The sequence below is a fragment of the Syngnathus leptorhynchus genome, chromosome 13 (assembly GCF_054491065.1).
Source record: "Syngnathus leptorhynchus isolate UIUO chromosome 13, UIUO_Slep, whole genome shotgun sequence".
Classification (NCBI taxonomy): Eukaryota; Metazoa; Chordata; class Actinopteri; order Syngnathiformes; family Syngnathidae; genus Syngnathus; species Syngnathus leptorhynchus.
The window spans coordinates 9,011,910-9,039,106 of NC_141207.1; the positions used below are offsets into that span (position 1 = coordinate 9,011,910).

General features: G+C 46.4%; 2 protein-coding genes and 1 long non-coding RNA gene across 3 annotated transcripts; 1 reads left to right on the plus strand and 2 right to left on the minus strand.

The window, feature by feature from the left end:
• Positions 1-345: 345 nt before the first annotated feature.
• atp10a (ATPase phospholipid transporting 10A) lies at positions 346-13,232 on the minus strand. The gene is made up of 22 exons (XM_085929018.1): positions 13,096-13,232; positions 11,599-12,911; positions 9,839-10,043; positions 9,684-9,769; positions 9,165-9,271; positions 8,961-9,092; positions 8,739-8,869; positions 7,973-8,225; positions 7,682-7,899; positions 7,279-7,473; positions 6,247-6,802; positions 4,754-4,857; positions 4,524-4,650; positions 4,244-4,428; positions 3,772-4,114; positions 3,621-3,697; positions 2,861-2,986; positions 2,590-2,790; positions 2,434-2,514; positions 2,250-2,354; positions 1,977-2,164; positions 346-1,842 (listed from the first exon to the last, which is right to left on the minus strand). The coding sequence occupies exons 2-22, from the start codon at positions 12,168-12,170 to the stop codon at positions 1,551-1,553; spliced, it is 4,284 nt and encodes a 1,427-aa protein (XP_085785144.1). The 5' UTR covers positions 12,171-12,911; positions 13,096-13,232; the 3' UTR covers positions 346-1,550.
• A 3,983-nt stretch (positions 13,233-17,215) lies between these two features.
• LOC147047543 (uncharacterized) lies at positions 17,216-26,423 on the minus strand. The gene is made up of 4 exons (XR_015068044.1): positions 21,757-26,423; positions 21,217-21,347; positions 20,352-21,102; positions 17,216-20,266 (listed from the first exon to the last, which is right to left on the minus strand). It is a non-coding gene; the product is annotated as an uncharacterized LOC147047543 (long non-coding RNA).
• Positions 17,923-22,057, plus strand: ube3a (ubiquitin protein ligase E3A). The gene is made up of 10 exons (XM_085929021.1): positions 17,923-18,829; positions 18,936-19,177; positions 19,282-20,402; positions 20,487-20,631; positions 20,691-20,896; positions 20,961-21,125; positions 21,205-21,360; positions 21,428-21,501; positions 21,569-21,712; positions 21,792-22,057. Coding segments are annotated over exons 1-10 (2,376 nt in total). The 5' UTR covers positions 17,923-18,827; the 3' UTR covers positions 21,913-22,057.
• Positions 26,424-27,197: the final 774 nt, after the last annotated feature.

The window sequence follows — 27,197 nt, forward strand, 5'->3', positions numbered from 1 at the left end:
TCAAATGTCATTCGTTTTTAAACAACATTTATAAAATAATAACATTAAACTAGTTAAATTTGCATTGTTTTTTTTTTTTTATCTTTCATCATCGTTTATTATTTAATTTTATGACATTTTTAAAATGTTTTTAAGTTGAACAATTTTTTTTGTGTTTAGCTTTGGAGCCACCTTGAGGCCAATGAACATTGTAGGGTGAAGTGAGGCACTTTAGTCAAGCCGTAGTAAAAAATTGCTTTGATATTTACAGTCAATTACAAAGATTTTTGGGTATGTGCCAAACAACAGATTTTTGGCTACGCTACAACACATGGAAACGAGGGGAAAAACCGCCTTACACCAAAATAGCTTTCCTCAACGGGGAACAATAATATTTATTATCCAGTGTTAAGGCACATATGTGGGAAATACACCATATGTGTACTATGATGTATTCAACCAGCACGTCATTTCTTCATAGGAACGAAAAAAAATGTTTGGGATGGACAAACGTCTGAAAATCTCAAAGTGCTTTTAAGGTTTTTTTTCTTCCTTTGGCCACTCAAAGTTTTGTTTCCAGCTGTTTTTCAGACTTTCAAGTAAAATAGTTGCAAGCTTTAGTTTGGTTTTAGGGCAAAACAAGGGATTTAACATCACGTTGTCTTCAGTCCCAGCTTAATTGGATATGAAAGAAGGTATGGAGATGCAGCTGAAAGGGGGCTGCTGAACTAAATTGAGCTAAGCTAGGCTAGGCTAACTAAGCTAAGTCTCCTGGCTGCAAGTTGAGGCTTTCAAGGCATACTTTGGTTAACACTGTTAAAACACAATGAGACAATAAGCATCAGTCCCGCAAGACTGGGCTGGAATGTCTTTGAATTGTTCACTGGAATGTGTAGAAAAGACATTAGCGTTTGCATTCATCCAGCAAAACCATAGCACAAATGTACACATGTGAATGTTAGTGCCGCACCAGAATGGGGGGAAAAAAGAAATTAAAAACACTGAGAATAAAATGGAATACGGCCAACATAATAAAATGACTGTTGCTTTTCTTTTCCTGGAAAATTTGGCCATGGTGTTAAAATATTGACTTTTTGAAAAGACTTCTTTATAAGTCTAGACATGTGTTCTTTAACAACTTTAAAATTTGGCGTTAAAACAAATTTGTCCTTTCATGACCCTTTTTCCTTATCATTTTAGTCTTTTTCTCTCTTTTTGGTGCGGCACAAACACTGCAATGAACCGAGGTCACTGTGAGCTGAAAAACAGCCGTCTTAGAGAGACACAATCAAGGCCGCAGTTTTGTCAAAGCACTTTGCGTGTAGAAGAAAAAAAAAAAAAAGAGAACCGGATATATATCCATCGTTACAGACTCTGTACTGATATGTATCTTCTGTGGAAAATGAAGCTTTCCTGGCAAAAAAAAAAAAAAAAGAACATCCAGTTCTTCTTCCATCTCCCCAAATAACATTAGATAAAATAAAGTACCTATTTGCATCCTTTATAAAAGAAGCTCTTTGGAAAATAGAATTAAAAAAAAAAGTGTGCAAATTAGAAAAAGGGGCGACGCTTCAGCCGATGCTGAGCATCTCCTGCGAGTTCTTAGTGTACTTGACGCCCCTGTCGGGCGGGAGGTCGATCCGGACTGACAGACTGGCGTCGGGGCGCTCCGTTTCCTCACGGGGGCGGCGGGGGTCTTTGGTGACGGAGGAATTTGTTTCGGGGTCGGGGCGTGCCGCCGTCTGGATCCCGCTCAAGTTTGAGATGTTTCTGCGGGGGTCTTGGGCAATGAGCCGGTCCAACTGCCGCCCCACTTGCACCGGGCTGGGAAAGATCGTGCCTTGACACGCCCGGTAGAAATATCTGGAACACACGCCATTATCGGGAGCCGAGACATTTTGATTATTTAAGAAATACTTTTGAATTCTTAACCCTTTCGGTAATATTGAGTAAGCACTATTACGTCATAAGCTAGCAGTCAACGTTAGCACACGTACCTGGGCAGCAGCGCCACTGCCGGCGTGATGAGGCAGAGTAGGTAGAAGGAGGGGTCCAGCAGCAGCCTCTGCATGGTCCAGTAAGGGTTGGAGGGTGAGTAGCAGGTGGGGCACGAGGCGTTGTAGCACAGCGCCACCGTGAAGAACAGAGCCACGCTGAAGCAGATGGACAGCCAGTTCATCCACGTCTGAAACAAGAAGCGTTGCTTAGACAATATGACCCTAAAATGGCTGATTGGAAGCAAAAAACCTGAAGGGTCTGAGGTTTCTCACCCAGGTTTTGGTCTCCACCCCCAAGTGCAGCAGAATGGTGAACACGGCGATGGTCGTGACCGGGGTCCCCCATGTAAACAGGTCGACGTCGGAGTCGGCGTAGGCCTGAGGAGGAAAGGAGCCGAGTTACGAGGCAGGACCGGACGGAAACCAAGAAACGACACCGGAAGGCGGGCACACTCACAAAATAGGGAATGAAGAAGCAGATGAGACTTTGGTAGAAAGCATCAACCATGTTCATCCAGAACATGTATGGCTTGTATTCCTTTCAAGTGGCAATCCGAAGAAATTTTAAATTTTTAACATTTCAACAAAAGAAAAAAAAAGTGTACTCGCCTACCTCCGAGTTCTGTCCGTTGACGTAAAGCTGAGGTAGTTGTTGGAGCGTCTCGGCCGACACGTCCTTGTCCAGGGTGCCGGTGACGAGTTGCGGGAAGGCGGAAAACATCAAGTTGAAGAAGATCAGATACCACTGGTCGATCATGGCCGAGCCTGAGAAACCGCAGTAGAACTGATACCAGAAGATGAGCGCCACGAACATCTGCGGGGGAGGACGGAGGTTATTCTTTGTCAGCCGCCGAGACGGAGTATGTGAGGCTGCGGCGACGTACGACGTTCTTGTAGAAGAAGTAAAGAATCATGTTGGCCAAGCGTGAGTAGCACCAATGGCCGTGGACCAGCAGCAGCTTCTGGAGGTAACGGAAGCGCGGCAGGGCAAAATCGCTCGCCATCACGGCCTGCCAGACAACACGAGTCACAAGTCAGCCGTAAGGCCTACGCCGTAATTGGTTGCTAAGCCTCGGCGCCGCGGTCAAGCGTTAGCGGCCTTGGTAGCGCGGCTCTCCTGGCTTACTGCTGATCTCCAATAAACGGCGTCTCCACGGGTTCATCAGAAGGCGATAGCGAGCGGGGCCCCCGCTTGTGAAATGTGCATCTCAGCACACGTGGGAGTGAGCAGCGCTCCCTTTAAGAGAGCCCGTGGCTAACGGTGATTAATCTCGCACGCTTACACCCCCCCACCCCCGCCTTCCTCCCGCCACTGTTACAGAAGGGAGTCTTTAACAGATGTGCTACGCCCGCCAGATAATTGGGACTCCGTTATTGCCGTGCGAGATCGCCGCTACCGCCTTCCTGGAAAGGCGAGCTAAGCGGGAATAGGCGGCCGCTGGCGAGGAGGACGACGGCTGTGGTATTAGTATGGATGCTGTGAATGAGCAGCCACCATATCAAGATGGCTGCCAGGTTTGGGAAAGAATCGATCACCAAAAAGCCTTTTATTCATTCTGTGCTAGACGTGTAGCTTCACCTAAAAAAAAAAAAAAAAAAAAAAAGTGTCACCTTGCCCCAATGGAAGTGAACAGAAAGACTCACCTGCATGCCCTCCTGGCCCGATATGCCCACGCCGACGTCAGCAACCTGGATCATACTGACATCATTGGCTCCGTCGCCTGAGGGAAACAAAAACGTCCTTTTTGACTTGTCATTTGATGGCGAATTTATTTGTGACGTCGCTTCTTTGTACCTATGGCCAGCGTCATGACTTTGAGCTTATTGCGCACCAGCTTGACCACCATGCTCTTCTGCAGCGGCGTGGAGCGACAGCACAGCACCGAGCGGCAGCTGCGCGCCACCGCCAGGAACTTGTCCTCCAGGCTGCGGTCCAGGGCGTAGGCCAGGGTGCGCCCGTCGATCACCAGGCCCAGCCGGTGCACGGCGGCGTGGTTGGACGACGACCAGTTGGTCGGGGGAGGATGCGGATAGATGTGGAAGTGGGCCAAGTCGCCTTGGAAGGCTTTGGGCGAGCCGCACAGGAATTTGGCCTGGATGTAGTGGAGACTCTCCTCCAGGAGCAGGGAACAGGCCTCCTGGTTCAACACAGACAGGCATGGTCAGGATCAAAAGATGAAGCAACTCACCTGCTTCACATCTGGGAGACATTGGACTTTCTGCCATTGCTTCATCTTTCGGCTTTTTTTTTTTTTTTTTTTGCTCACCATGGAGTCGGCATTGAGAGTCAAGATCTCCTCCTCGGGGTCCAGCAGCTTGCAGGCGTAAGCGATGTTGACGGCCGTTTCCTGCTTGTCGCCCGTCAGCACCCAAATCTGCAGGCCGGCCTTCCGCAGGGCGTCGATGGTTTCGGGCACGCCGTCCTGCAGCCGGTCCTCGATTCCCGTCGCACCTGTGAGGAAAAATATTGGAGATTCCCAAATCAGCGGGTTATGTTTTCAAATATTTTTATTTTGGGAAAGTTTTTTGTACTGAGAATTAGTTTACCCAGGAGCTGGAGGTTGGTCTCTAAACGCAAGGCCGACTCAAACAGCAGCTCCTCTCGACCCTGGATGGCCGTCTCTGCCTCTAGGTGGCGCTGTAGCCAGCAGGCATACTCCTCCTTGCTCAGAACCTGTGATGAGAGGCATAAATCAGCCATCAGACTGTGGGTGAGTCATGAAGAACGGACGGACAGAATGGTCTGCTCCCATCTTGAATGAGTTTGCCCCAATTACCTTTTTGGCAATGCAAAGCGTGCGTAGGCCATCAGCGGCGTACTGGTTCAGGTAGTTCTGCGTCCTGTAGATGATTTTTTTCTGCCGTTTTCCCCTGGAGTTACCTTGGAAACACGCACGGGAGGAGAAGGAAGACGCTGATGAGATTGGCGGAAGAACCTTGACACGTCGGCGACGCGTTAGGAAGCCCACCAACGCCATCTGCGTTTGCACCTCCAACGCCAGCCCAACTCATAAGCGTCCTGTCACATTTTCTTTTTAATAAAATTTTTTTTTTTTTTTAAATTGTTGCTCGTGAGCACAAACTTTGACCCTTTTCTGCTTCAACTGCTGATCTTGCTTCACGGTACAAAACACCCGACAAGGTTTTCTCTCAATTACTTTCTAAGCGGGTTTAATATGATCCAATATTGTGTGTTTTCCCCGTGGAGGACTGCACATGATCGCTAGTCTCGTGTCTGGCGACCAAACAACATGAGAGGTTGCCAGGCGCTAATGTAATAACAGCACGACTTGATAAAAAAATGATAAGCACACTCTCGTTATCTTTATCAACATTTGTCAAAATGTTTTCTTGAAAATATTTAGACAACCTTTACCGGACCGTAGAAAGGAGAAGACAGAAGATGCACATCTTTTAAAATTGGGCCTGTAAATGTCGATGAGTACTTTCGATGACGTCACGGCGTACGCTCGGCAAGCAGTACGCTGACGCTGAACAACTTCCCGCTTGTGTGAATGGAGCCATTGTGAAAGCCCGGTTGGCCTGGCCATGAGCTTGCACTGGCTCTGCCGTCTGATTGGCTAGCAGCACAGTAGTCAGTGTTGTGCCTCTGGATGGCGGGAGAACTTCTGGCGGCAAGAGGTTTTTATTGAAGGAGAAAATGATGCAACCCGGCCGCTGTTGCACATCCACCCAAACGGGAGGTGTGTCAGGAAAGTGACAGGACTGGCGCTACCCACAAAATAGCTCAAACCCAAACTACAAATTTCGAGTTTACTATCGAAGAGCTGAGGCAGGACAACTTGTGGCTGCTTCGCCATGACAAAATTAATATTTTCATTTGAATAGGTTGGGCATGACGTGGGAATGCGGAATTTATAGCTCGTGTTTTGCTTGACATGATTTTTGTTTTTTTAATTTTTTTAATTTATGGCTCTAGTTGCAGTATGAGTAGTTTGATATCGCATTATAACACCGGCGTGTTTGCCAGTGATTGTCAAATGGCATGCTGGGAGGTGGCCAAGCCTTCTGTGCAAGCGCGCGTGAGGTTGCTTTTGTATGCCTGGAAAAAGAACATCCCCAAAAGGACGATAAATACAACAATGATTTGACACCGCAGAGGGGAAACGAATTGCGCAAGCAGCTTGTGAATTTATTACTATTGCTTTTTTTTTTCTTTTAGGTTCAAAGACCTAAAGTCAACCAGCATTGACCAGTCCATAACAAGTCAACCAGCAGCTTATAAAGCACAAAAAGAAGTTTGTCCTACCTGCGTTGGGGGATTTAATGAGGTCCATGATGACAGAGTCGGCGCCTTTGGTGTAGACGGTGATCTGTTCTGTGAGCGGGTGCTTCACCACCACCGACATGCGCTTCCTGGTGGAGTCGAAGCCCAAAGTGTGCAGCAGCTCAAAGTTCAGCTTCCCCAGGTGGGGCAGATCCACCGTGGTTTGGTCAAGGAGCCGTCCCACCAGGGAGCACTTGTAGGCCCTGGCGGCGTAGACCAGCGCCGCTTCGTCCGGCGACTCGGCCTCGTAGCGCAGGTCCGCGCCCTCCCCGTTTTTGAGTTGACCGTCGTGGGTGGGAGACGAGGGGCTGAAGGTCGTTGCCACCGCCGCCGCCGCCTCCTCATCCAGCTTGGTGAGGGTGCTCTCGGCCGAAGGGGACGACAACAGGCTGGAGCAGCCCTTGTTGGAAGAGCGGTTGGTGGCGAGGCTTGAAGAACTGCTGCTGTTGGAACCCGAGGTCAGGCGGCTCGGCGTGAAGCGTTTGATGAAATCTTCGATGGTTTTCACCGGGGACTTAAGCTCGAAGCGCATCCGGACCTGGACGACACAAAAGCCAAGGTTACGTTTCGCCCATATTAGATGGGGCAAAAAAAAAAAGCGGAGCGATTTAGCTTTGGCCATCTGTCTGGGATACCTGAAATAGCTGCTACAAACCAAAATGGAGGACTTGGCGTCATACATACAATAGTTGGTGCCATGGAACATTTGCATATAACCTTTTTTTGTTAACCGCTTTCCCCCCCTCGAGGCAGCACAGTACAATAGCGGAGCTGAGCGACTGAGCGTGCGGCCTGCTGGCATCCAGCCTTATCGCAGGCGTGCATCTTGAACCTATAAATCATTCAGTCAAAAGCCACAAGGGCGTGCTAGCAAAAAAGTGGCAAAAAAAAAAAAAGAACAAAGCAAGCAAAGAAATATACGCGCAGGTAAAATTTCCGGTGAGATGAAATGACGCTACCTGCAGCTAACACAGAATGCACTATCACAAAGAGACATCTACGGAGGTCAGTTACCGTGTGCCGGGGCTGGTCGGGGGAGGACACCACCACCGTGTTGCAGAGGGTCAGCGCGATGAAGAAATCCATAATGTCGCCAAGGTCAGACGGCAGCTGCGACATGGGTTGGCTGTGGAAGCGCATGAAGTCCATCTGACTGGCACATTCATTGACTTTGTCCATCAGCTGAGGGTCAGGTGTGATGTCCTTCTCCTGCAGGCACGAGGGGAACCAACTGAGTGGGGGAGCAGAACCGTGCGAGAAAACAGGGGTGGGGGTCGGCGATTGAGAAGGATGATGGAGGATAGTGGGAAGGACAACTTTAGAGGACACGGACAAAGGAGGAAAGTAGAGGACAAAGTGAAAGACAATCTAAAGACAATGGAGCTGAGTGACAATGAGGAAGACCGGACAGACAGACCATGGGACTGCTGAAGGCCGTGTGCTTGGACAGGATGCTGGCCCTCTTGGCCTCGGCCCTGCTGCCCGTCCTGCGGTGGGACTTGGTGCTGTGGGAGCGCAGCACCACCTTGACGCTGTGGTGGCTGCCCACGCTGTCTCGCCTGGGGAGCGTCCCACCGCGGGAAGGACACTCCTCCTCCTCAGAGTCCATCTCCTGGTACATGGCGAGTCTTCTCGCTGGAGGTCAACACAGATCATTCACTATGATGTCACTCCAAAGTAGAGGCTTTTTAAAAATGATTATTCTCACCGTTGGCGTCGTGCGAGTACTCCACGCCCGCCACGGTGCAGCGACGGAACACCATCTTGTTATCCGTCAGCGTGCCGGTCTTGTCGGAGAAGATGTACTGCATCTGCCCGAGGTCCTCTGTGATGTTGAGGGCGCGACACTGCAGGTGCGAGTCGCTCTCCTCGTCGTACAGCTCGGCGTCCTGGTGGATGAAGTATACCTGGCAGATCTTCACGATTTCGATGGACACGAACAGCGAGATGGGGATCAGCACCTGGGCGGGGGAAAAAAAAATAAAAAATGATTTTGTTGGCTAAAAGGGCTTCAAATAAAAACCGAATCAAGATGCTAGCTGAGTGCTAAATATGCTAAGCGTGCCGAACAAGCTTAGCAAAGGCAGCTGGCAACTCTTCCTGTCCCTTAAACGTCAACAAAAAGTCATGTGCTGTTACAAAGTGCGTCAAGAAATGTCAGAGCGGTAGGGGGAAATCCCCCCCCCCACCAACCCATTTCCGCCAATATTTGTTTGTGCAAAATGACACCAACCTCACATCTGACCAGCACAGGGTGACATTTTTTGTTTTGCTTTGTTGATGTCAGCAATCTGACAAACAGAAATAAATCAATACAGCCTGACCCGTAAAAAGAAACATTATAAAAAGCCATGGTGAAGTGTTGAAGATACAAACTGCGATGTCTCGCTAGCTTGTTGACAAAGGTCAAAGATGTTGACAGCTACGTTAGCTTCTCCTCCTCAGTGAACAAAAGGTAAGACGATGATTCAAACCTGTAAGACGATAATCATGGTGAGGAAAAGATAGATGGCCGACAAGACGGGCGACATGTCCGTGCCCTCCGGACTGAGGACGTCAAAAATGGGCCTCTTGTCACCGTACTGAAACATCCACAGCCCGTGACCTGTGTTATAAGAAGAAGGGAAAAAAAAAAAAACGTTACAAACACCACCAACTATGAAATATGAGCATGTATGCATTGCGGCGGCACGCACCGACAGCCGCAAAGGAGCACATGACCAGCAGGATGATGACGCACCAGAAGACGTCCACATTCATCTGTCTCTCCAGTTTGCTGCGCTTGTAGCGAGGCCCGTTGTTGTTGAGCATGGCTTTGGTCTCGTGACCTGCGGACACGCACCGTCTCAGATACGGTCGCGCAGGTCCGGTCCTCATGAGGGGCTCACCGTGTCGCTCACCTGCGTAAATGACGATGCCCACCGCCTCCTCCGTATTGCGGATGGTGCAGCCCCTCAGCAACAAGTTGTCTTTGTAAAGCGCGTCTCGTCGCCCGCTCCGGTGGATTCTGCCCAAACCAATCAAATGAAAAAAATATGCTACTTTGATAGAGGCAGCGGGAACATTACGCAAATCATCATCAGCCAAATATGCAATACAGCCGATTTGTCGGTTCTGCAATTTTTCCGGGAAAATGGGACGATTTGGGCTTAAAAAAGAAAAATGAGCGATGGCCTGCTCAACGGGAAGATTTATGGATTTTACACCGCCGTGGCAGAATGTCACAGAGGACGGGAACCATTTATAGCGCCCAATACCTCCCACTCAATTACCTACAAACCGTGGCGGCCGCGCCAAGGAGAGAGAGAGAGCCCTTATCTCAGCGCAAATTCCTCAAGAAAGCCTAGTCTAATTGGCCCGTGACGACCTTCACACGACGTAAAACATGATTCACGAAGCTAACGAGTTACAATACTCACATGTAGCCACGGAATCGGTTCAAGTCGTTGTTGGGCTTCTCGCACTCGATGACACTGTCGTACTTGGACGGGTCGAAGTCGCAGACCTGCGCGGCGGGCCACTTCATTAAGCACACCGTGTCTCACGCCGGCGACGGGAAGCGACGCGGGCTCACCAGGTCGTAGAAGCTGCGCACCACCTGGCGCTGCTTGAGGTTGGTCTCGCCGTCCAAGGTGGCCGTCTCGATGTGGCACAGGCGGTCGGGGTCGCTGGAGCTCAGCAGCAGGACATCGGCCGGCAGGATTTCGTTGCAGCGTAGACGGATAAAATCGCCCACGTGGACTTCCTTCCAGAACTTCTCCACATAGCGCCGCTCTGTCCTGGTGACCAAAAGAAAACGTTAAAAAGCGACATCAGCGTACGTCTTTGTATCACAAGGTTGACGGGAGAATAAACTCAGCTCGGCGTTTCTATTTTTAGCCTTCAAAAAAAAAAAAAAAGGAGTTCACGCAGCTCTGAGAAGAATTCAGATATGCTGATTTCATGGTTCCCTACAAGAATGAGGGCATGTTATGAAATAAAAATATGATGTAGCTCGACCACTAGCCCAAAGTGCTAAACAAGAGCCCAGATGTGAAAGGAACGACTTTTTGGAATGTATTCAGTTGAGACAGAAATTCAGCCGTTCTCATTTTGTGTTGATTGTATTCTTTGAGGAAGGCGACCCAGTTATCTTAGCGTTGCCCTCAGCTGAGAAAAATCCAGCGTGACTAATGAATTTACGCTTGTTGATCAGCAAAGCACATGACTTTTGTCGTCTTTGACTGACCGCACTCCACACCGCCGCCACATTGTCAAGTTACGTTGATTTCTCATGTCTGTTGTAGCGACGGAAGAAATCGTCCTTGTCACATAAATTTAGATTGTGAATAAACGTGGGCTTGAGCACAACACATAAAAATATTCACTGATATATATTAATTATCCTCTGCGAAGAAAAACTGTCGTTACTATGGCCATTGAATTTTTTTTTCTTTTTTTCAAGTGCAATACTATAGGGTTCAAACAGAGTCCAAAAGCCAAAGGCAGAGGTTGTTTGGTTCACACTGGAGTTCAACCAACAAGAGCCAAGTGATTACTCATTGTAAACTTCTCCGGATGCTTCAAATCTACGTTTACTCACAACCCCCGCCGGGCCAAAAACCCTCAAAGGGGAGGACGAGTGCAAACATCAATGCTTGCATGATCTAAATTTGTTGTAAATATTAGCGTTTCGGGACACAAGGGGGAACTTCCTGCCACGTATGCGCCGGCATCACCTGAATAGAGTTGAATGCAAGAAGTACGTCACTTAAAGCTCAGAAAAAGTCAAATACACAGACAGAGCCTTTTTGACTGCTGTGAATTATGCTCTGTAGTAGCGCAACAGCCGAGCTTTTCATTAGGGCGGGAACGACCCACAAATACAGGCACAGGATGCACGAGGACACCGGACACACAATACTGCCTCTACAAAGCTAATAAGGCTCAGTTTTGTGCCATATTCTTACTTGAAGTGAAAATTGTTTCATCCCACCCCAGTTTTGCAAATTCATGGAGTCCTGAACATGGATTATTGATCAGACTTCAAAGATTGGACTGTTCTGTCTTTTGTCACAAAGGTGTATAAACTGACTTTCAAATGATCAGTCATTGATACAAATGTTATGCATTGAAAGTACAAGTGGTATCGGTTACTTGGTATCGGTATCAGTGAGTACGCAAGAGCCTGTTTGAGTACTGGAAGTTTGATTTCATTAAACATCTCAAAAGGATATTAAATTGAAGTCTTAATGTTAGAAAAACCGTTAATTGTGTTTAGCAAAGTGTTGTCAACTTTCCAAACAAAACACAAAGTGTTGTCAACTTTCCAAACAGTGTTTTTGTGTTACTCGCCTGCTGTAGACAAGACAGTCCATGTGGTTGATCTCCGTGTCGGACCTGTGTCTCCGGTAGTCCTCCCACAGGTCCTTGATGGCCGTGACCGACAGGATGAAGACCACCGGGGCCAGGGCGAGCTCGGGTTGGAAAGCGTTGACCACCGGCACGAAGTTGAGTAGCGCGATGAAGACAAAGTAAACATTGGCGAAGCGGTGGAACTGCTCGAAGAGATTCTTGGGCAGGAAAGACAGCACGGTGTACTTGGTGGTCTTGATTTTGTTGTCGGCGTAGTGTCGGTTGGGGTTGTCGTTGTCCTCCTCGCCGACGATGTTGGCATGGACGCAGCGGGTTTTGCCCTCTTTTTTGCTCTTTCTCTTCTTCCGCGGCCCCAGTTTGACTTTGGAGGCTTCTTCGCGGCTCGCCATGGCCGACGAAGACTTCTTTTGGGGAAGGGGGTGGGAAGAGACGCCACAACTTTTCTCTGGCACGGCGGGGAAAAAACAGTTCGAGCGAACCGCTAGGTGATCATTCTTTTCCCCTCCCTGGTTCGGCGTTTCACTTTCCTCACGAAAACAGTTCCTTTTCATCCATGTCTTCACTCCGCCCGCCCGGAGGACAACTTTTAGCTTGTTTGGGGCTTGTCTCCTTTTTTTTTTCCACTTCGGAAAGGATGCTGACTTTGGCCCTCCCCGGTTTGTCGATCTACAAGTTACCTGGATGCGGCTAACTAGCTAGCATAAGCATTAGATTACAACGAGCTAAGCAGTTAGCGTTAGCTTGTGTAGATCGACACTCTTGGCTGGAAACGTGAGACTCAAGACCTGCCGCCCGCCCCGGAGCCCAGCCCCGCTGCTCCCGCGACTGCCACGCGGTATTCCCGGAGTTATGTTCCTGTCCTGTCCGACAGGAAGTTAGCGGGCTGGGCAACAGGAGCTCGTTTTAAAATAAAGGATTTAAAATGAACAAAATGGTAATTGAAATCGTGTGTGTGGGGGGGTGATCGTATTTCAAAGCACTCCAATAGGAAATACGTACATCAGTGCCTTGACATACAAGGGATCCGTCTTACGAGTATTTCTGACAGGAGTCGATTGCTTTGATTTGACAGCAAAAATTCTGTATACAAACGCTGTATAGTGGCAATGGATACTACGCAACTGACTTGACAGGAGTACTTTAGGAATAGTTTGTTGCTACTCCCAGTAAAGGTCTACTGTCAAAACAAACAAAACGAAGGCAGTTACCAGGGATGGTCAACTAGCGCCTTGCAGGACACACGCCTCCACAGTCTAAGCAGCCCGGGTCGCAGTCTGCTTCCCGAAACACACCTAAAAAAAAAAAAAAAAGTCTGCTTGGCATTGATCCATCAAATGAGGCTCGACTATTTCAGGTATTTCACCAATATGCAACAACGCCGTGTTGTAATAATGCAGCCAGATGCAGATGGAAGTTATCACAAAAAGACATGAAATAAATTCAATAAAGCCATTAGATTATAAAAAGCCAGAATACTTTCCAAGGCCTGAGCCGTCAAATGTGAATCCAAAAGAAATACAAATAATAAAATAGATGAATTCTTGTTGGCGTGGAGAAGAATTCCAACTATCCTCAAGATGGATGAGTGAGGAGTGAGGTGAATTGGAGGTAGCATTCTGGCCTTGAAAAGCCAGGAAGAAGAAAAAAAAATACTCATGTTGCAGTAAAAAAAGACAGAATTACAAAATAAAAAGAAGAGTCTTCTGGGAATAAATGAATACAATTTCAATTTCACAAATTAGAATTTAGATTGCAAATGTAGGTCAGTGCTCCCAATAGTGTTTAAGCCCTTGCTTGAATATTCTATTGGGGGCAAAGACATTGCTATTTAATTGCAATATCAATGGTATTGAAAAACTTTAGAAGCATTTGTTTTATTTCGATACATGGTAAAAAGGAAATGGTCATATTAAATGACCAAAAAGGTGAAAACCAGTAACAACATTTAGTCAAAGAAATAAACCACTATATTTTGCCAACAATAATATTACGATGCTAAATATTAGCTCAAGGGACCACTGGAAAGCTCCTAATGATATTGGGAGTGAAATGATTGTCTAATGACTTCCAATAAGTGCTGATGATGACGAGGCCGTGAGGGGAGATTGATGTTTGCCGCTCATAATCATGAGAAGAATATATTATTGTTTCACTGTATGCATAATCAGATTGGAATGCATATACTGAATAGCTGTAATATCCACCAAGGTCTAATCAAAGTATGCAGTGTGGCCCATTATTTCTCTGCCACTTTTCTAGCTAATTAACTTCTGCTTACAGCGACGCTAAGTGGCCATAAAGAAGATTGCAGCATACAATAGTTTTACAAACGCGACAGTTTTGTCGGGGTAAATAAGTACAGTAATTCTATGTAAACTGTATGATTATATACAAAATGAATTGTAGACATATTCGGGAATTAAAAATAATTCCCCAACAAATGACATCCAAATACGTATATGAAACTCGTCCTGGTTCGTGGGTAGGGGAGGCGGCAAGGGTGTTGAGGGTAGTGATGTGCATTCCAGTTCTTTTAAGTGAACTGAATCTTTAGAATCAGTGAACTCAAAAGATTCGTTCAAACAAATCGTTCAACAAATCTTCCCCCCACCCACACACACACTGATCCTTTTTATTTTTTTTATTTTTATAAATCAAATAATCAAAAATCATGGTCAAAGCTTCACGTAAAGTGAAAAGTGCCACACCCACCCCCACTTTCTGATTGGCTGTTTGTTCCGTGACGTCACTTGGACACTCTATTAGGTACAGCGCCATTTTCAGGTGTACCTAATAACAGGCCACTTTATTAGGGAAAGATCATGGTCAAAGCTTAAATGAAAGTGAAAAGTGCCACACCCGCCCTCACCCCCACTTTTTGATTGGCTGGTTGAGCTGTGATGTCACACAGACACAGGTGTACCTAATCACTTCATTAGGGAAAAAGTTTACGTGAAAGTGAAAAGTGCCACACCCGCCCTCACCCCCACTTTCTGATTGGGTGTTTGATCTGTGACGTCACTCGGACACTATTAGGTACACCGCCATTTTGAGGTGTACCTAATCGCAGGCCACTTCATTAGGGAAAAATCATGGTCAAAGTTTAAGTGAAAGTGAAAAGTTCCACACCCGCCCTCACCCCCACTTTCTGATTGGCTGGTTGAGCTGTGACGTCACACCGACACAGGTGTACCTAATCACTTCATTAGGGAAAAAGTTTAAGTGAAAGTGAAAAGTGCCACACCCACCCTCACCCCCACTTTCTGATTGGCTGTTTGATCCGTGACGTCACTTGGACACTCTATTAGGTACAGCGCCATTTTCAGGTGTACCTAATAACAGGCCACTTTATTAGGGAAAGATCATGGTCAAAACTTAAATAAAAGTGAAAAGTGCCACACCCGCCCTCACCCCCACTTTCTGATTGGCTGGTTGAGCTGTGACGTCACACCGACACAGGTGTACCTAATCATTTCATTAGGGAAAAAGTTTAAGTGAAAGTGAAAAGTGCCACACCCGCCCTCACCCCCACTTTCTGATTGGCTGTTTGATCCGTGACGTCACTTGGACACTATTAGGTACAGCGCCATTTTCAGGTGTACCTAATAACAGGCCACTTTATTAGGGAAAGATCATGGTCAAAACAAATAAAAGTGAAAAGTGCCACACCCGCCCTCACCCCCACTTTCTGATTGGCTGGTTGAGCTGTGACGTCACACCGACACAGGTGTACCTAATCACTTCATTAGGGAAAAAGTTTAAGTGAAAGTGAAAAGTGCCACACCCGCCCTCACCCCCACTTTCTGATTGGGTGTTTGATCTGTGACGTCACTCGGACACTATTAGGTACACCGCCATTTTCAGGTGTACCTAATCGCAGGCCACTTCATTGGGGAAAAATCATGGTCAAAGTTTAAGTGAAAGTGAAAAGTGCCACACCCGCCCTCACCCCCACTTTTTGATTGGCTGGTTGAGCTGTGACGTCACACAGACACAGGTGTACCTAATCACTTCATTAGGGAAAAAGTTTACGTGAAAGTGAAAAGTGCCACACCCGCCCTCACCCCCACTTTCTGATTGGGTGTTTGATCTGTGACGTCACTCGGACACTATTAGGTACACCGCCATTTTCAGGTGTACCTAATCGCAGGCCACTTCATTAGGGAAAAATCATGGTCAAAGTTTAAGTGAAAGTGAAAAGTGCCACACCCGCCCTCACCCCCACTTTTTGATTGGCTGGTTGAGCTGTGACGTCACACCGACACAGGTGTACCTTATCACTTCATTAGGGAAAAAGTTTAAGTGAAAGTGAAAAGTGCCACACCCGCCCTCACCCCCACTTTCTGATTGGGTGTTTGATCTGTGACGTCACTCGGACACTATTATGTACACCGCCATTTTCAGGTGTACCTAATCGTAGGCCACTTCATTAGGGAAAAATCATGGTCAAAGTTTAAGTGAAAGTGAAAAGTGCCACACCCGCCCTCACCCCCACTTTCTGATTGGCTGGTTGAGCTGTACGTCACACCGACACAGGTGTACCTAATCACTTCATTAGGGAAAAAGTTTAAGTGAAAGTGAAAAGTGCCACACCCGCCCTCACCCCCACTTTCTGATTGGCTGTTTGATCCGTGACGTCACTTGGACACTCTATTAGGTACAGCGCCATTTTCAGGTGTACCTAATAACAGGCCACTTTATTAGGGAAAGATCATGGTCAAAACTTAAATAAAAGTGAAAAGTGCCACACCCGCCCTCACCCCCACTTTCTGATTGGCTGGTTGAGCTGTGACGTCACACCAACACAGGTGTACCTAATCACTTCATTAGGGAAAAAGTTTAAGTGAAAGTGAAAAGTGCCACACCCGCCCTCACCCCCACTTTCTGATTGGCTGTTTGATCCGTGACGTCACTTGGACACTCTATTAGGTACAGCGCCATTTTCAGGTGTACCTAATAACAGGCCACTTTATTAGGGAAAGATCATGGTCAAAGCTTAACTGAAAGTGAAAAGTGCCACACCCGCCCTCACCCCCACTTTCTGATTGGGTGTTTGATCTGTGACGTCACTCGGACACTCCATTAGGTACACCGCCATTTTCAGGTGTACCTAATAAAAGGCCACTTCATTAGGGAAAAATCATGGTCAAAAGTTGACAAAAAGTGAAAAGTGCCACACCCGCCCTCACCCCCACTTTCTGATTGGCTGGTTGATCTGTGACGTCACTCGGACACTCTATTAGGTACACCGGCATTGTTAGGTTCGTCCGCGATGCCAGCCGACACACGTTATGCCGGCATTGATGTTTTAATTTTGTATTTGTTGGATTGTAGTTGGTGTTATTATACCAAATGTGTTTGAATAAAAGGTTGAAAAAACAAATTCGTTGTGCCGACATTTGTTATGTTGGGGGACACCAACTCATATAACGACGTAAAACACATACGTATTGTCATATAAAGCAGTTAACCAAATGTCAGATTTTTATACTTTAATTGGCGAATATACAAACAAGGAATAAAACACCAGACAGGTTTTTAACATAAATGTTTATTAAAATAATAACAATAAACAAAATACATTTCAAAGCAGTAATCTAATGTGAAATTGCAGTAGACATATTGGACAACAATATTTAGGCGTAAATATGCATACACGTTATTTAAATACTACTATGTGTTATAAAATAAAGATTACCCAAAGAGAAGCATCATGTTCCATTGCCTGCTGGGAGCTCAGCATCAGCTGTCATGCGATGTTTGGATGCTTTAAGCTAAGCAAGTTCTAACAGAAGAGTGCGCATGGAGGTTTTTTTTTTTTTTAAACACACAAGTGCTTATACAAGGAAAGAAAAAGTGGTTCCAGACCATTTTAGCCAATTTGGTTGTCACTTTCAATCTCAAACTATTTATAGTCTTCAGGAATAAATAATGACCTCAAATGTAATGTGCATGTTAACAAACAGGTTAAAACTCCACGTTTTTCCATGATAAAGTGATTCTACGGTTCCGTCGAGAATTGAACTGGAGTGGCAGGGGTGAGAGTCCAGTGTACTAACCACTACACTATGGAACCTCAGCTTGATATACTCGGAAGGTACGTAGAGTATATCGTATAATGGAGCAGTTTTTTTTTCTCTCGTGTTTTACGGCTAGGTGGCACCAGCCTCAATGCGCATTACCGACACCTACTTGTTGAAGTCATATAAACTGAAAAAATAAAGAATCCCTTTGGAAAGTGATGCGTTCACTGAAAAGATCCGTTCTTTTAAACGAATCGTTCACTTACGAGCCAACAGTTCGGGTCTGCGCGATCGCGTTGCATGCCGGGATAATGTCAAGCACGCTCTGACAAGATGGTAGAGATTTTTGTTGTGATTTGTTAAAAAGTAACTCACCTTGAAGTTGTCACTTTTTACCACTGTACATTTACTGACGCAGAGATAAGTTTGTTTTGTTTCAAAAACGTAGCGACGAAAATAATCAGTGAGTGGACGGCATGCCTCTAAATGTGTGTTTTTGCAGCGTCACGGACACACAAGTGCACTTCTTGCCTGCTCACGTTTAACAATCACTGTGTCATTGCTTGTTTGTGTTTAAATGTATGTGTCAAACTATTGTGAACGCTTTGTTACTTTTGACATTTTGCGTCGTGCCGGCATAAAGTCTGCTAGAAATGTCAAGTTGCCCGCGTGACGTCACGGCTTGGCGTGTTCCAATCGGGCATGTTGTGTAAGTGTGTAAACAATAAACATGTTATGAACCGTTTTAGAGCCTAGATTTTACTACCCTTTGTTTGTATGTGGCTTTTTGTTTTATTGAGATCAAGATATTGTTCCCCTAAATGATGTCATCTGGTAGAAACAAATTTTGAGTTCAGAATGAAATCCATTTACCCCAAACTATGATTCAATATAGTAAATAATTAGGATTGTGTCATTTTCATGGGTTCGAAGTTGATCAAAAGTGGCTACAATAAAACCGAAAATTACCATTCTTCAAACAGTATATGATTGATTTCAAATGATTAACTTAAAAAAAAAATTGACTAAAATTCCCACCCTTGGAAAGTTTCATTGCATTTGTATTTCGAGGTGGCCTGGATACCAAATAGACAGCGCAGCCAGCCAATGGAACGTATTAGATGTCATTTTCCTTTCAGGGGTTTTTGTCCTCTGGACCTGTGGAAGGTTTCATAATCCATCCGAATGTAAGTCAGTTCACATTGCATCACATTGAAATCAAAGTGTCACTTCTTAATAAACAGATTTACACAACTCAGACTAACTGTGGTGCTAAATTTTCTTTGGTCACAGGAACAGATCAGAAGCAAAGAATCTCATCGAGCGCTACTTTCGGCAGCTAACTGACGGCTGCGGTAATGACCACTGCGACAACGACCTGTGCGCCTCTTGTAGCCGTTTCCGACCGCTGGATAAAAATGCGGCGGCGGTCCGAGCGTTGGAACTGTGCAAGATCAACGCCAGACTGTGCCATCTCACAACTTCACTAACAGAAGCTGAACTTCAGGCTCTGGATCTCAAGGAGGACTTCTCAGGTGGGGCTCATTTGGAAGAAAATGATTCTGTTCAAATGTTCAGAATGGAACCACTTCTGCCTCATTTTCAAAAAGGTATTTTCTGCTTGTTCATTTTGTTCCAGATGTCCATTACCTCACAGAGAACACAATTTCTATGATTATAAGCGTGTGCGAAGAGGAAGACGACTACTCTGCCCTCATCCGCGTCGTTGGCCGAGTGTTTTCCAATGCCAACGCCCTGACACAAAGTTTCCGTAAGAATGAAGCCGAGCGTTCCGAGCCGATTGGCGGGGCTTCCAGCCGGCCCGGCGCCACCCTTGAGGTCACCGTGGACATCGACTCGGTGCGACGCGTCTACGAGCGACTTCGGACTATCGACCAGGCCGAGTCGGCTCTGCTCAACGCGCTAGTCTCCCTCGCTCCCAACATGGAGCTGGATCTGGAGTACCTGGACGTGTACGAGACCAATCCGGACTACCTGAACATCTTTGTCATCCTGATGGAGAACGACAACCTGCACAGTCCAGAGTACCTGGACCTGGCGCTGCCGCAGTTGTGCAAAGCCATGAGCAAGCTGCCGCTGACCGCCTTGACGCGGCTCTGCAAGCTGTGGTCCGGCTATGAGGTCCAGCACATCCGCCGGATGATGGAGACCTTCCAGCAGGTCATCACTTACACCGTGGTGAGCCGAGAGTACGACGCCGAGCACCTGGTCAACGAAGACGAGACGGTGGTCGCCGCCTGCAAGTGTCTGAAGGTCGTCTTCTACGCCAGCATGGCAGGCGGCGACGTGGACACGGAACACAACGACGATGACGACGGCGACGCGACCGAGTCGGACGAGCTCAGCCTGCACGAGCTTCTGGGCGAGGAGCGGCTCTACAAGAAGGCTCCTCCGGTGGACTTACTGGAGAAAGAACTCGAGGTCCGTCCGATCGACTGCAGGAAGCCCCTCATCCCTTTTGAGGACTTTGTCAACGAGTCTCTGAACGACGTTGTGGAGATGGACAAAGACTTCACCTTCTTCAAGGTGGACGCGGAAACCAAGTTCTCCTTCCAGACCTGCCCCTTCGTCCTCAGCGTCTTCACCAAGAACCAGGGTCTGTACTATGACAACCGGATCAGGATGTATAGCGAGCGGCGCCTCACCGCCCTCTACGGCGCCGCCCAGGGACAGCAGCCCAGCCCTTACCTCAAGCTCAAAGTGCGGCGAGATCACATCATCGATGACGCGCTCGTCAGGGTGAGTCGCCGACGATTGCAATTTGTTTGAATTGGTATCACGAGCTCAGCGGAAATTACAATCAAAGGTTTTCCTTTGACGCAGCTGGAGATGATCTCCATGGAGAACCCGTCTGACCTGAAGAAACAACTCTTTGTCGAGTTCGAGGGCGAGCAAGGCGTGGATGAGGGCGGTGTCTCCAAGGAGTTCTTCCAGTTGGTCCTGGAGGAAATCTTCAATATCGACATTGGTGAGACGTCCTCTTCCGACGATCTAGTTCAGGAAGACTAATACCGCTCGCCCGTACAGGAATGTTTACTTACGACAAGGACACCGGGCTCTTCTGGTTCAACTCGTCCTCCCTGGAGAACGAAGCCCAGTACACGCTGGTGGGCATCGTGCTCGGCCTCGCCATCTACAACAACTGCATCCTGGACGTGCACTTTCCCATGGTGGTCTACAGGAAGCTCATGGGCAAGAGGGGAACCTTCCACGACCTCCCTGACTCGCATCCGGTACGGCGCGCTTGCTCTTTACTCTCAATTTGAAGTCTTACATACGGTGATGTTTTCGTCTCAGGTTCTTTACCAGAGTCTGAAGGTGCTGCTGGACTACAGCGGCGACGTAGAGGCGGATATGGCGCTCACCTTCCAGATCTCCCACGCGGATCTTTTCGGAAGTCCCGTGACGCATGACTTGAAGGAGGAGGCGCAAGACATCCCTGTTTCCAAGGAGAACAGACAGGTAAGGCCATTTGCTCGGAGGTGAGCACCATACCAGAATTATTATACACGCAACACAGTTTTTTTTTTTTTTTTGGTAGGAGTTTGTGGACCTGTATGCCGACTACATCCTGAACACGAGCGTGGAGAGGCAGTTCCAGGCGTTCAAGAAAGGTTTCCTCATGGTCACCAGCGAGTCGCCGATGAAATACTTGTTCAGGCCCGAGGAAGTGGAGTTGCTTATCTGTGGAAGCAGGGTGGGGGAAAGCACTTTTTTATGAGCCCATTTTCTTTTTACAAACCTATGTTCTCACGCTCAAACAGAAACTCGACTTTGAGGCGCTGGAGAAGACCGTCGAATACGACGGAGGTTATACCAAAGACACGCAAATTGTCAAGTACGTATTTGCGACGATTTTATGCAAGTACAATTGAACATAATTGTAATTTTGTTTTTTTCCATAGGGATTTTTGGGAAACGCTACACTCCTTCGGAGAGGAGCAGAAGAGGCTGTTCCTTCAATTCACCACCGGCACGGACAGAGCGCCCGTCGGCGGGCTCGGCAAGCTCAAAATGATTATCGCCAAAAACGGCTTAGACTCCGACAGGTACGAACCGGAATCGAAGGAATACGTGGTGATCCAAAGCATACCACGTCACAGGTTCTGTCTCCATCTTGTCTCGTAGGCTGCCGACGTCGCACACCTGTTTCAACGCTCTGCTCCTTCCGGAATATTCCTCCAAGGAGAAACTGCGGGAGAGACTCCTCAAGGCCATCACTTATGCCAAAGGCTTCGGAATGCTGTGACGCTTCTGCCCGTGAAGTTTTGTTTTGGGGTAGCAACCAAGAAAGAAAAAGAGAAAGAGATTGATTTCGCACCTTTCTGCTTGTTTGTAATGGAAATGTTAAGGGAAGTCCAAGTAAGCAAAAAAAAAAAATCCAGGTCAGATTTCTTCAGTGAATAAATGTGACAGTGAAATTACAGTGTTGCAAATAAGATGAACTATATTGCAAAGATAATAAAAGGTAAGAAAACCACTTTTTTTTTTTTTTACTCCAGCCTGTGGTCTTTGTCCTTGCCGCAACAGCCACTAGAGGGCGCCACATTACAACGCATGAAAGCTACACCCAAAGTGGGCGATTGACTGCCACTTTTCAGTCATTCAAGACTTCTCGGACTGTATTCATTAAATGTTAATAAATAATCAAACCACGGAGAGCTAATTTATGGCCATTTACAGACAAAAAAAATTGTGTCCTGCTGAAAAATGCCTCATAATTATCAATTCATTTTAAACTTTAAAAAACATTTATTAGCCAGCTTCCGAGCATCTACACAAGTCATAATAGTTATTAATTTCGCCTTTTTGCCCCCCCCCAAAATGCTTCAAACGTGCACGCATAAATCTCAACTGTCGTCATTGGTGCGTTCGAATTCTGCAGCCCGGTCCACAAATATGATGTCGATCAGAACCAAAGGGGGGGGGGATACACGCAACGAGAGAGAGAGAGAGGGAGGGCGAGAAGTGATGCTGATATCTTCACTCGGCATAGAGGATGCGATCGGTCACATCCTTGCAATTTATCGGCACACGCGTAACCCAACGTGACAATGAGATGCCGATCAATGCATCCCACCTCGCCACAAAAACGACCCCCAAAGTAACTCTCAGGTAGCGCCCCTTTGGAAACCTTTCCGATGCAGAACTCCGCACCAGCGCACTCCGGGATGGTGAGCCACTGTCAAGCGACCTTCGGTAACTTCGCGGCCGCGCACGGCGTCGCTCGAGCGGACACGTGGGCGCGGCGCGCCGGCTACGGTGGTGGGCACGTTTACCAGAATCACCAGCAGCAGCAGGACGACTCCAAGCGAGCGGGCGACACCCGGGGTGTCAAAGCGCATGTGGCTGCTAAAGCTCCGCGATCCTGCTTCACGTTCCCTCCGATGCAAGGTAGGAAAGTAGTACTTGTGTTAAAAAAAAATCTCGGGTAAAAGTAGAATTTACTCATCTGCTGTATTTAAGTAAAAGTTCAAATGTAGTAACTGAGATGAATCTCGGCTCCCTCCTATATGAAAAAACATGCACGTTAAGTTAATTATTACTATTGTCCCATTAGTGTCAATGCCCTCCCCCTACAAGAAAAAGACAAATTCAGTCTTGTATAATATTTTTAACACAAGGTAGGCGCAGAAAATGTTAACTATAAGCAGCCTGTGATTTACTGTAAATTTACACTTTATATCGTATAAAATATTGTAAATTTGACTAAAATGGCTAACATGCTTTTAATCTGCTCTCTGAAGAATTTTACACTTGTGTTTCCTTGAATCTGACTTTTGAGAAAAAATAAAAGCGATTTTTTTAGTCTAAAACCACGTCATCCCGCTATTAATTTATTCTAATTGCTTAAAAAATATAAAAGCTCGCGGCAGGATGTTGCGCAGGTTACACCAATAATAAACATAACCTCTTAAAAACTAAGCACTGTTATTGTTATAAAGGCAAATTTAGTGACATAGGCTTGTCTAATGGATTACGCAGTTGTATCAAATAATCCGCATCAAATAAAGTGCTATCCAAAATAGTATTTCTATTTATTTTTATTTCAAAGCAAATTTGTGTAAATGGCTCTTCAGTGAGAAACCCAGAGGACCCCCCCCCCACACACACACACTGCGTGGAACAGCAAATAATATTTCCAGTCGAGAAAACCGTGAATAAAAATCATAGTCGTCATAATTCCTTGACCTTCACCGATGAAGGCCCCTCATAATGTCTCAATAGGGGGGCGCACAAATTCCCCAATAATTGACACATCATGATGCCAATAAAAAGCTATTTCCCGGTTGAGCCCCGCACATGTTGCACATACCAGAAATCATCAGTGACTGCGGCCACCGTTGGGTAAAGACGAAATTCTGATTTGACAGACATGCCATCTATGGGCCGCCGTCCATTTTGGCAAAAATCGACAACCGACACAGCCTGTGACGCTTTTCACGTTCAACATTGTAATATCTGTGACTTTGAATGTGTGTAGTTTAAAAAGGCGGGGCCTCGCCTGGTGAGTGACATGGGCGTCAGGTTAGCAGCTAGTTCTTAAGTGGCTACCTTTTTTTGTTTGCCCGAATGGGCTGATTATTTTTGTTTTTCCCCGCTCCCTTTCTCGTTTTCTCAAACGACGGTATTTTGTTGGGGGTCAGGATAGTCTTGTGGAAAGCCGACATTCTGTGCACGCCGCTCCATCCCGAGAGAGCGGAGGTAATTACGCTGCCCTAAATCATGATTAGACAGAACAGACTTTTATATTAGCAGTCATCCTTGCAGCACGAAGGGGAGGATCAACGTATTTGATTGTTGTTTCTTCTTGCCAAACACAAACCATATGTCCTCTCGACGTGTCTCCGTGTTTATTACAAGAGCTACGGCGTCCCCCGGGCGCTCCGATCCGAGTGTCCGGCGCCCGGAATGAATCGTCCCATTGTCCCGCTGCCGCTTTCGAAGCGGAGCTCAATTGCGAATTACGACACACGTGCATCTCCAGGTTGACTATTTTGGTTTACAAACATGTAAACAAAACCCCCCGATTTATTTCCTTTTTTTATGAATCTGTTGATGTAATTTTTCAATATGTTTGTCCTTTTGTGTTTTTCTGTGGAATTACACAACATCGCTTTGCCCAATACTGAGCTATAAATATTAGCGGTTGCGTCCCGTCCCCCCCCGTCCCCCGCAAAAGAATATCTGGTTTTGAGTGAAGCGTGTGTTCTCGCATCATTTGATACCTCGCTTGAATTTTTGTGGAAAATGTTCTGAGATGGAGCGGTGATTGGCTCACCTTTCTCTATCGGATACATTCCGCTCCGTCTGTCTATTGACTCAACTTATGAGCGGATGACTAATGGATCCTTTTTGGATTGGATCACTGTTGGCTTTTCCCATCTTGTGCCAGTTTACGCTTCCTGTTTCCCATACACCATTACTACGTCTCCTTCTATCATTAAAAAAAATTCTGTAAAAACCTCAAATGAAATATTAATGGACATTTTGCTGTCCTAGTGCGTGTGCCATTGCCACCTGGGGGCAGTATAACAAAGAAAGACAGCGAGACGCAGGAGCTTCTTAGTAAGCCGGCAGAATCATTTGTTCTTTACAGAGGATAAAGAATATATGCTTGTGAATATTGTTAACCTGTTAAAGTCAGATCACTCATATCTCAAGGAGTGTTACCAAAATAAAGGAGTGATTCTTAAAGTGTTTTGTGAGAAGGCTTCGCTTACCCAAACTGCCAACCGCTACCTTCATATTCAAGTCAAGAATGAGCTCAGCAGACAAAACGCTGCTGCCGCTGCCTGGGAAGCGTTTTAAGAGTGCAAATGTTTGCAGCGTGTTGCGCTGATTCATAAAGGCTGAGGGCACGCTGATGATTCCTCAGCGGTATTCCTGTAAAAAAGCTCACGTCTGGCGAAGCAGACGAGGAGGGAATGCCGGGTAATGGAAGGAGTCAGAGCAGATGGCCAGAGAGGAAACACCGCTGATCTAAGCGCTTGAATCACCACCAATCCACGATCTGAATCTGAAATCTGAGCAAGTCATTATTTCACATGAATAACACTTAAATTGATAAATAAATTCCGAGATAGTCATCACGATTGGATTACTGGCGCGAGTATGCTTTCGCTGATGTATGTTTAGAAAATGTTTTCAGTCTTATCTGACTAGTGGGTTGCTGCGAACCAGAAGCTTTCCCATTCTCGGCCAGTCAACAAGGAGGGAGGGGGGGGGAGCGGTTTGAATAAGTGTCGAAATACTTCTGGAGGGAGAAAAAAAAAATCCTGGAGGCCTCAAGTCTAATCAAGGAAAAGCTGCACAGTTGGCCTGAATGTGTATTGTAAAAGATTTATTTTTAGTTCGCATTGTGCCTAAAAGAAGCGCTTACACAAGTTTAGTGCACTGATGAGGGGATCAGGCTGCCAGGGCCTGTGACTCACAATGACGCCTTCAAAGCCGATCAGGACGTTTTTACATTGGGACACGGCGCACGAAGCTTACTAACAAGACGTCCAAAATTCGACTTGACCACAGAAAGCATAGTATTGTTGTCATGGGACTATTGCGCTGGTTGATTTGGTCGCTGTTGTGCTCTTGGTCCTATTCTGCTGGTGTTAGCAAGATTTGATTTTATTGGACTCTTGCAAATTGGCGTACTAAAAATAAAACCGACGTGACTGTTCATATGAGCGACCACCAGGGGGCCCCGACTGGCTTCAACAGTGACGGTTCAAATTTGAAAGTGTTTTTTTTTTTTTTTTTTTTTTTTTTTTTTTTTTTAGATAGAACTTAGTTATTGTTTCCTGCTCTAAAAAAGAACCTAACCCCTGCCCCCCCCCCCCCCCCCCCCCCAAAAAAAAAAAACTGACCGCATGTCTATAGTGGCCGCATGACTCACGCATTTTTCAGACGGCTCGACGCGCGGCTGGCTTTTGGATTTCCATCTGGCGAGTGCCACTTGCTTTTCTTGGCTCCCTTTTCGCCATGTTTCATCAAGGAAGAATCCCGAATCCAGTTGAGACCGGGTACAAATACTTGCGTACTTCCTTTTCTGATGACTTAGTACTTTTTTTTACTCCTTACGATTAAAAGCACATGCTTACATACTTTCGACTCATTTGTCAAAATAAGCTTGTTAATTTGCTCAACCAAAATGGATACCCGCACAAAAATGAGAAAAGTTAATTTTTTCAATCTGTCATTGGACCAAAAGTTTGAATTAAACAACACTTTAGAATCCCACGACTCGAATTGCCGTAATTCTGTCTGACAGCTTTTTATAAGCCCGCTCATGTTTTCCATTAATCCAACCGTAATTTCAAGCGAGTGGTCACAAACAAATGGGCAAACACGACGCGGGCCCAAGTCGTTTTACATGTTCATTAGAGCACAAATCTCCAATTTTATCCTCATTCTTGTTCACGCTTTCGCTCTGCCAAGAAGCTACCACGGGGCAGTGCCCGGGAGCGCACGCTGCCATTGGCTGGCGTCGCCCCGGAGGACCGTGAAAAACATTATATAGTCCAATAGTACAGTTTA